Source organism: Nicotiana tabacum, chromosome 12 (genome assembly GCF_000715075.1).
Source record: "Nicotiana tabacum cultivar K326 chromosome 12, ASM71507v2, whole genome shotgun sequence".
Classification (NCBI taxonomy): Eukaryota; Viridiplantae; Streptophyta; class Magnoliopsida; order Solanales; family Solanaceae; genus Nicotiana; species Nicotiana tabacum.
The window spans coordinates 27,824,030-27,835,004 of record NC_134091.1 but is presented as its reverse complement, the minus strand read 5'-3'; the positions used below and the strand labels follow the sequence as shown (position 1 = coordinate 27,835,004).

General features: G+C 36.8%; 1 protein-coding gene across 1 annotated transcript; it reads right to left on the bottom strand.

Moving 5' to 3' along the window:
* Positions 1 to 7,752: 7,752 nt before the first annotated feature.
* LOC107787594 (protein DETOXIFICATION 48-like) lies at positions 7,753 to 10,228 on the bottom strand. Its single transcript, XM_016609187.2, has 2 exons — positions 9,885 to 10,228; positions 7,753 to 9,558 (listed from the first exon to the last, which is right to left on the bottom strand). The coding sequence occupies exons 1-2, from the start codon at positions 10,017 to 10,019 to the stop codon at positions 8,035 to 8,037; spliced, it is 1,659 nt and encodes a 552-aa protein (XP_016464673.1). The 5' UTR covers positions 10,020 to 10,228; the 3' UTR covers positions 7,753 to 8,034.
* Positions 10,229 to 10,975: the final 747 nt, after the last annotated feature.

Below are 10,975 nucleotides of genomic sequence, written 5' to 3'. Positions count from 1 at the left end.
CATAGTGATACAGAAATACCGTGAGTCCCGACACTATCCGACGCAAATCTCGGAGTCTAGCCATATATAAATTCGAATAAACTCTCAATTGCTATATATAATTCTTGAATCTATTAGATCCTTCTTGAGAGTCATCCATTCTGCTCAAATCTCAATTGCGCCGCCCAAACGGGCCAAACGACCTGTGCCCCATTAGCACAACAACACCCAAAGAAGTAATCTATACCTTTAAGCAACCGACCAATTTCCTACTCCGCGCGCACTACATCCTTCATGAATAACAACTCAATCATCCAATGATTCCCATATACCCATAAAGTGTAACATATACCGTATCCAGAAATTTCTTTACTCGAGTCATCCTCAATCTCAACCTCTGCAAGTCATAATCGATCCACAAGTATGTCTCAGACTAGAACCATTACAATACGTAACTATGCAATCAAATCGTCGATAGCAGACTACCCTACTTAGCTCAATGCTATAGAATAGAACGCATGATAACTCACCATATCCATACTCTATTACTGCCATAATACCGCAGGGAGATTCAACTAAATCCTCCATAAGCTCACATAACACAAACCATATAGTACCTCAAATCATCTACTAAGCTCGCATACATCCACATGACGATCAGGTCGACTTTCTCAACCAAATTCAAATTTAAATCTCAACACATATACCCCGTTGGTAGAAAAGAAACTCTCTACACAACCTTATAAGGATCACACCTCTGTAGATTACTCCGCAGGAGATAACCCACATGCTTAGCCTCAAATTGGCATCTTGTTATACCCTTTCGCAGTCGCGATTACTACGCCATCACTTAATCTTCCTGAGTCTGAACTCACAACAAGACATGAAAATCTACTTCGTTCCACAATTAAACAACATGAAAAATCTTTCAACACACTCATAACTCGAGACTATACGTCACATCAAGATAGCAATCTAGCACCCAATAGTCCCCTTTTTTTTTACATCTCAAACAAACTATTCTCGTCACAATCAAACCATCTGAACACATTCCGTGGTCACATCATACTCATCATTTAGCCATCCAGCCACTCATCAAGTCACCAATTCTACTCATAGGGACGCTACCGGACATATAAGTCCAAAAGCACGTGCTCACACAATCGAAATCCATGTGCTCAAGCTACAGTCATAACCCAGCCTCAAGTCCTCCAGACTGGTCCATCATCAACACACAGAAATCACATATCGCATCTCATCCATGGAATCACAAGTCGGCGATGCACGACTGATACCGAGCGATCACATGCACATACGAATACGTGGAAGAAATTCAAAGTATTACGCTTCAAGTTAAATCAATGTCGCATGATAAGGAAATAAAGATGGGAAGTTTATCCTAAATGCCTTGTAGCCTATCAAAGATAGGTATGGACGTCATCATTCCGATCCGCAAGACTCTACTAGGAACTTGCTCATGACTTGTAGAACCTATGAACCTAGAGCTCTGATACCAACTTGTTAATGATGACACATAACCCAACCCGCTAGGTAAGCCAATTAATAATAAAATACAATATAATAATACTGATATAAGTCAAAGATGAAAAAACTGAATTTTTATATAATTCCCCAAGGACTGGTAGTACAAATCATGAGCTTCTAAGATTTAGAATTTACAAAGCTAATATGAACTAAAGTACATCATCTGTTTGAACTATACATGAACAGATTAAATTTTTAAATCTACCAAGATCAAGAGGCATCTATGATCGGAACATATGTATATCTTCAAATCCAGCTCCCGTCGTGCACAACAACATCAACATCCAATATTTGTACGAAAGGTGCAGAAGTGCAGTATGAGTACAACTGACCCCATGTACTCAATAAGTAACAAACCTAACCTTAGGTTGAAAGTAGTGATGAGCTGGGACAGAAGTCAAAGTCCAACACCAATAGCCAACAACAACTCATAACAATATAAAAAGGGTAAAGGAAATAACTCAGAGATATAATGTTCAGCTCGTTCACAGTTTCGGAAAATAGGCATGCTTTTCAAGTATAACAGTAAAAACCCAAATCTTTTACCGAAAGCACCAAAATATGAGTAAGTTTGTAAGATCGTGATTTTTATTCCAAAACTTTTCAACAGGTAAATGTTTCATTATCAAATGGCATGAGGAAAAGTACATCTCTATGCATACATGTCAATGTATATGAGAAGTCATAAATGACGTGATACCGTATAGCATGAGAAAAAATGCATCTTTATGCTTGTATGTCAAGTATGCATGTCGAATGCAGTACAACATAGTGAATAACAATATGCATACTCTCAGAATATCAATCCACTGAGTCCTCCCAATCACTCTGCACTCGCGCTCGGCACTCTCACTCGCACTCGCACTCACTAGATACCTGCGCTCACTGTGGGTGTGCAGATTCCGGAGGGGCTCCTTCAGCCCAAGCGCTATAATGATCCAATAATGGCATGAATCCGCACGGACAACTCACGTGATGTACGGATAACTCGCGTACCATAGTATCAATATCTGGATCCGCATGGACAATTCACGTGCTATAGTATCAACATCTGGATCCGCACGGACAACTCTCGTATTGCACGGACAACTCACATGCTATAGTATCAATAACCTCACAATCAGGCCCTCGGCCTCACTCAGTCATAAATCTCTCTAATCTCTCGGGCTCACAACATTCATGCTAAGCAGCCTAAATCAGTGATATGAGATGTGACAATATACAATAATAGAGACTGTGACGTGATATGTAATGATGAATATGATTGAGTACATAACTGCAATTAAACAAATAACTCAACAGCAAGGAACGACCATTGTGGGTCCTAATAGTGCCAGCATATAGCCTAAACATGGTTCCTAGCATAAATTACAGCTCAAGTGCTCTAACACATATATAGAGTACAGTAAAAATATTCAGATAAGGTAGCTACACAATTCCATAGAATCGACTAAGTCACAATTCACACGGTGCACACTCACACGACCGTCACCTAGCATGCGCGTTACCTCAACATCAATCACATAATATGTAATTCGGGGTTTTATACCCTTAATACCAAGTTTAGAAGTGTTACTTACCTCGAACAAGTCAAATCCAATACCGCGTAAGCCAAGCGATGCTCCAAAAATGCCATCCCGTGCATACAGACCTCCGAACGGCTCGAAACTAGCCAAAGGAAACTCAAATATACCAAAAAATGCCAAAGGAAACAAACCCAATCGATAAAAGTCGAATCTTTAATCAAAAGCCCAAAATCAACCCAAAAGTCCAACTTGGGCCCGTGCCTCGGAACTCGACGAAGCTTATAAAATCCGATAACTCATTCAATTACGAGTTCAACCATACTAGTTTCACTCAAATCCGACTCCGAATCGATGTTCAAAACTCAAAAACTCACTCTATGAAACTTTAGGCTAAAACCCCCAATTTCTCTTTAAAATTCATAATCCAATTACCAAAAACTAAGATAGAATCACGAAATATAATCACAAGTAAGCCAAGAAATCTTACCCCAAGTCACATGATGAATAACACTCCAAAAATTGCCTCCATCCAAGCCTCAAATCTCAAAAATATGATAATAGAACCAAAACCTCGATTCACACAAGTCATAATAAATCAGACGGAACTACTCATGCCCTCAAACTATCGAGCGAAGTGCAAATGCTCGAAACGACCGGTCGGATCGTTACAGTGTATGTGTGTGTATTGTTAAATATATGTAGATATTGTAAATAACAAAAAATCTAGCAATAATACCAACTGAAATCGATCGGTAAATTAATAATAATTATAAAAAATTATTTTTGTTATGGAAAAAACCAATTGACCCTGTGTGGGAAAAGATAATATCGAATGAAATCGGTCGTTAAATTAATAATAATTATAAAAAGTTATTTTTGTTATGGAAAAAATCAATTGAGTCTGGGCGGAAAAAAATAAATTAAAATTTCCGACCGATTTTCGGTCGGTATACTTGAAATATTTTAATTAAAACTTATTTTGGTAGATAATATGCAAGTATGACCAGGTATTGGCCAAAGATTGACCAATTTTCGACCGACGTCGGTCGGAATTTTTATATGTGACAGACGTAGCAGTGTTTCTTTGTTCTGAGATCACTGTTTCCGACCGATGGTGGTCGGTATCTTTGTGTGAAATTTATTTTTTGACTTTTGCGACCAATTTACCTATTTTCCGACCGATTTCGATCGGTTTTTCTTCCGATCGATTTTGGTATGTTTGTTGTGGACAGTTTTTGACAGTTTTTAGTAGTGACTAATTCTATTACAGTTTTCACGAATAAAATATATTCACATATTATTTATACTCTTAGACTTTGATGTGAACTCTTCTCTATTAAACAACTTTTAACTATTACTTTAATATTTTCATCCATCAGTACTAATATATACGCCAATCAAACTAATAATTTAAACTCTACCAATGAAATATGTGGCATCGATCATATTAAATGAAATGGGAGAGTATTTAATTATATATTCAAGTTTTAATATCTACCAATAATATATATATAATTTATTTTCAAGCTTTTTTTCTAAAAAGGAAATGTCAAACAACAACAGCAAATCTTTCAAGCAACAGTGTCAAATCTCTGAGACTTCTGTTGTGGTTCCCTTTTAGTTATTTATGTTCATGCACTAGCTAGGATACCCTTCAATGATGGAAAAATATTCCACCAATTTTAAACTAGAACCGTAAACAATATCTGGACAACTAAACCTAAAATATAGAACTAACCAAAATTAATTCCTAAATAGAAGAATTATTATTGAATAAAATAGAGCTACCTATAGTCCTTAAAAGAGTAAAAACTATTTGAAGCAGAGAAGGGTGACGCATTTAGAAATAAAAGATAATAGATGATGCAAAGAGGACAAGAATTGAACTGCTGAAGTTATCTAAAAAAATGACCTAATTTAGGAGTGAGTCTGATATAGATGAGCAAGCTGATGCAAAGTCCTTGTTGTACCACATATTCCAGCAATATAATTCTTTGCTCTACTTAAACTTGTGGGACTAATACTATGATATTGTCATTAATCATTTTCCACATAAAGGGGATAAGGGAACAGTCATATGATAGGTATGGCTCCAAACACCACTGTACATTACATTATAAGCTTTTATCTTTCTTTTTAGCAAAAATATGAAGCAAATGTGATTTTAAAAATATCTAGATAATTTGGTACTTTGAGTGATTAGGAGCTTGACAGGTCTTAGATTCACCCAAAAAAAGAAAGATGAAGATTTAAACTGATTATGCCATTGCTTGGCGAATTAATATAATCTAGAGTGACAAGGTGGGTTGCGTAAACACCCTCCACTTCCAACCAAGAGGTTGTGAGTTCGAGTCATCCCAAGAGCAAGGTGGGGCGTTCTTGGAAAGAAGAATGCCGAGGGTCTATTGGAAACAGCCTCTCTACCCCAGGGTAGGGGTAAGGTCTGTGTACACACTACCCTCCCCAGATCCCACTAGTGAAATTATACTGGATTGTTGTTGTTGTAGAGTCACTGAATTGAAAATAAGTGTAATTTATACATAGTTCAACGGCTTTTTGAGTCAAAAGATTGGAGAGCACCCCTTCTCCAAGTTACGGGTTTATCTTGCCGAGTTCCTTTGATATGGTTATTTCAAGAGCTCTAGCATACCTTACTTGTTCTATGTTGGTTTGGTCCGGGTACAGTAAGTTGACCGGGAGGATCGCCCTCCCAATTCGAAGTTTTTTGCTGGAAGTCTCAATATTGCTAACTATGACAACAGTCACGACTATAAACAAACTTGTGACTGTAACAAGGCGTTACTCGCAAACCCTACTCTAATCAAAAGACTAAAGGCCAGAAAATAATAGATTCTGCTGAATTCACAGAACCTGCCCTAAATCCGCTTACGTGCATGACCATGAAGCGACTGTGAAACGGACACTTAAATCAGCATTGATATTGTAGAAAGCCTCCTTTGTTCAATAAAAATCCTATATATCAAGTAGTACTCCTTTGGTGGATCGGAGCTAGTGGGTTTGTGTTGGTTAGTGGTAGGTGCAAATTTTTGTAAGAAGAAATGGACACTAAGATGGTGGGGAAGAGGCTGGAAACTGATATGCAGAGGCACTGCACAAAGTTTTGTCATATGAGAAGTAGACAGAGGCAATAATAGCTGGATTTTGTTTCTTCAGTTAGAAACAGGGCCCCCTCCCTCTTACACTTCTCCACTCTACTACCAAAAATTATCACTCCCTTCTTAACTTGTTTGGATACATACATGCACCATTCTCTCTTTCTCTCCTCATGTTACTCACTTTTTTGTAGTATATCTCATGCAACAAAAACCTTATTATTAGGCACATTTAACTAGCAGGATCATTAGAAAAAAAAGGCAGCCCTCCTGCGATTCGTGGGATCCGGAAAAAATCGGACAATATCGTACGCAGTCTTACCCTTTATTTTTGCAAGAAGTTGTTTCCACTGCTCAAACCCGTAACCTCCTGATCACATGACAACAACTTTACCAGTTACGCCAAGACTCCCCTTCAGCTGGATCATCTCAATGTATTAGTACTATTATTTTTTTTGGTTTCCCGCCCGGTGTCCGGTACCCATATTGCGGTCCGACTAAATCCGGTTTCGCGTCGGGAAGTGCCACATTGGGGGGTAAAACGCTTCCTAACAAAGGCCACTCCATACCCAGGGACTCGAACCCGAGATCTCTGGTTAAGGTTGAAGGAGAACTTACCACTCCACCACAACCCTTGTTGTTGTATAGTAGTGTTATTGTTGTTAGAGTTGATGGTATACTTTTTGAAAAAGCTCAGAATAATTATGAAATGTTGTAAAAGATAGTGATGATTTTAAAACAATAGGCAGAAAAGTCAAAAGGATTGAGATGGAGCATGCAATATTATCGAATGATGGAATCAGAAAAGTCAAAAAAAGTTTCTCATGATAATCACAATTTTGGAAAGTATTATTGTTTGTGTTGTTCTACTTTACCCTACTTAACATTCTAGAAATTAAACAAGAGAGAGAGAACACAAGAAAGGTGTAGTACTCACGAATGCAAGAGTGACTTTTGAAGTAAGGATGCGTTGTAAAGCAACCTATAAGAAAATGAAGAAACCCTCCACCCTCAAACGAAAAACAAAAAGCAAACTATATAGTTAATTAATATATAAAGAAAAAGAAGTGCGAAAAACCTGTCAAAAAGGAAAGAAAAAGTAAGTGAGGAAATAATAGTAGTTTGTTTGCGTTGAGTTGAAGTTTGATGTTTAAGTAATGTAGTATAGTATAGTATATGGTGATATGCTTAAACTTTTCCATTTTAGGTAGTCAATGTGTGCCCTTAAATGGTATGGAACAATTAGAAAGCTTGTTAGGTATATATATCCTTGCTCCCACACCTTCAAACAACCGACAGCACTTTTTCCTTTGTTCTCTCTCCCCTTTTGATCAATGCCAACATGTACAAGAGTACTTTAAATTTTATTTACAGAGGTCATTTATTAGGTAAATATCTTTATAAACATTAATAAGTAATTTGATAAAGATGATAAGTAACCTATTATCACATGTTAAAACTCACTTAATTATAGTACTGTAAAAAAATCTTTACCATGTTGATGTATATGTATAAAACTATAAATAGAGAGAATTTTCTCAGTTGAGACTACAATTGGGAATTTTGAGTAGTTGGAAAAAACAAAGAAATTGGGAATAAACTTCTAAGATGATACATGTATATCTCTATATTCCATATTATTATTACAAGGGGCATGATGGAAAAAAGAAGGAAAAAAACAGCAAGAGAATATATAACTAGTAGGTTTATCCTGATCAATACACTCTTTTCAAATGTTAACAATTAGTATATGAAATCCCAACGAACAATTTTTCACATCAACCCATCAAAGGGTATGGAGGGACCAAAAAAGAAAAGGAAAAGTAAAAAAAATGGAGTTAATCCAATCAATGCACAATAAGCTGGATAAATTAAGTAGTAGTAGTAGTAGTAGTGGTGGAAGGTATGAGAGGGTCTGTGTCTGTAGATTTCAGCAAATCATCTTCCTCTTTAGTGCACAAAATCTCTTCAAGATTATTATTAGCCTTCTTCTTCTTCTTCTTCTTGTCCAAATCCAAAGGCATTGTCACTGGTAATGAAGCAGCAGTTGAAGAAGATTGTGTTAGCTGTTTTGATCTTTCTACTTGAACTTTCCAATCAGTTTTGCATAGTACACAAAGCATAAGAGTTGCACATGAGGCCTGTGCTGCTAGCAAGCCAAGCCATAGTCCAGCAAATCCCATTTTTAGTATAAATCCAAGAATAAAAGCTACTGGCATTCCAACTAAATAAAATGAACCCAAATTAATATTAGCTCCAATTGTTGGCCTTGCACTTCCTCTTAACACCCCACAACCTGTAGTTTGTGGACAATTTCCTAACTCACAAAGCCCTACTATAGGCAATGCAATGGATGTTAACTTAAGAATCTCTACATCTTTTGTGAAAAAAAGACCCCATTTATGTTTCATCAAAGTTGTAAACAACATTGCTCCCAAACCCAATCCTATAGCACAAAAAAGTGACACTATCATAGAAATTCGGGCTCTAGCGGGCCGGTTGGCGCCGAGCTCGTTTCCAACCCTAGTCGAAACACCAAGGCTTAAGGCAGATGGGAAGACGTATACTAAAGAAGTTGTTTGAATGAGAATTCCCATAGAAGCAATGGTAGCTTTAGGATTTGCCAAAAGTCCACAAAGCATTATCATGAATTCATACCACCACCATTCAAGACAAACGGATACACACGTGGGAATTGCTAAACCTAATAAAGATGACCACCCACGTACACAATCCATGCTAGGAACCACCCAAGAATCTTTATATACACCCGAAAAGTAAATAAATGAGCAGAGCAAAAGGAAAAGGTTCAAATTTGTCCAAACCATTGCTAAAGCAACTCCAGCAATGCCCAAATTAAAATATCGCACGAGAAGGAAGTTGAGTGGGACATGAAGAAGAACTGAGATAGCAGAACAATAAGTTAAAGGTAATGTAATATTTTGTGTTCTTAGGTAAATTCTCAGAGGATGAAGCAAAGAAAGAAAGAAAAGGTCAGGAATTGCAAAGACAATGAAAGTGTGGGCCATAGATGAAATATCTTCATCTTGGCCACACCATAAAAGGATTCTTTTCATGTTTAACCACATGAAAGAGATAGGAATTGAGGTTGAAAGAAGGAGAAGTACTGTTCTTTGAAGAGTTATGCCTAAAAGTTTCATTTGTTTTGCTCCATAAGCTTGTCCACAAATTGGTTCCATTCCCATAGCCAAGCCAGAGATTACAGAGTAGCCAGTGATATTAGCAAAGCCAATGGAAAGAGAGCCTCCAGCAAGTTCAAGTTCCCCTAGATATCCAAGAAAAAGCATTGAGATCATGGATCTTGAATATAGTACCAACCCTGTGAGTGCTGTTGGTCCTGAAATTTTCCCTATTTCTTTGATTTCTTCAAAAGCCTGATTTTTAACCAAAGCAAAAATAAGGAGAGAGTTAGTTTTATAGCGAAAAAGAAACTTCACGTGTATATATAAGTATAGTGGTTGGAAGGACGGAGGCAAGAATTTTACTGAGGGAATTCAAAAAATGCTTTTAAGTATTGTGACCGGAGTTAACCTACAACCCAAGATAAATTTTTAAAACCCACTTTATTACTGTACTAAAAGTTTCTTCATATATAATTTTTTTTTACATATGTAATTTTTCGATAAAGGAGATTCAACTGAGCTAATGTAGCTCCACACTTGGTAATTGGAGTAGGGGAAAAGGTGTTGGTTCTTTTTACCTCAGTTGGGGTTGGCCATCTATGAAGTAGTTCTTCATCATCAGCTTGAAAATCCATTGGTTTATGAGAGTTGACGAAATGAGCTTTTTCTGTGGAGACAAAGGAGGATGGGGAATTTGTCTTTGGGTTGCACATAGTTTTCTTATCTATATATCTATCTGGCTAGTTTTCTTTCTGCCTTTCTGTGAAGAGATGGTAAGCTTGAAGATGTAATAGTAGAGATAATAATATTAAGGTTTTGTGGGCGAAAAAAGAAAGAGAAATAAGCAAATATAAAGAGAAACCTTTTGTTGGAGCTTTAATTTAGTGAGGTGTGTTTTTGTTGTTTTAGAGCTTTGAATGCAAGGGTGCAAACCAAGATGAGAGTATATATACATGCAAGAATTGGACTCTACAATGGCTTCAAAAAGACGTGTCAATATATTAGGGTGCGAAAATTTCCCAATAAAAAGCGGCTATTTGGTGAGTGAGTTTTATTGAGAAGAGAATGAAAGGGGGTGGGGGCCTATCTATCTATCTTATTCTTGTCATTCTACTTCTTTTTTCTCTTATATGTACAAAAAAAATTCTATATTTGATTCTTTTTCTTACTTAAATGAGATGGAATGGACGTGTGGATTCTACCTTATGAAAAGGTAGGGCCTTGTCCATTTCAAAAAGCCATGAACGCGAGCTTTTTCCATCTTGTCTTAGTATAGTAGAAGTAAAAAGTAAGTATGAGGGAGAGTTTAGTCCATGAGAAAAAAATGCATTAGAAAGTATTAAAGAATTTGGTAATGGGAATATATTAGTTTTTCACCGTCCAAACGGTTGCACTTGAGAAACCTGCACGGTTTATTCAAGTGTCAATGCCCTATTGGCAATTAATCTTGTTGGGGATTATACCCTAGTTAAATCACCACATTTTTTATTTAATTCTTGGATAAGTTTTTATTACATCCTCTTATTAGGTTTCGATTTCTGTCCTTACCCGCTTATCCAACCCCACCCTTTTCTTCCCCCAAAGAACCTCTTTTCTTTCTCACCCATCTAAAGAAATTAAAGAAAAAGAAAGGGAATAAAAATATTATCTCTGTTATTTGCCAAGTGGT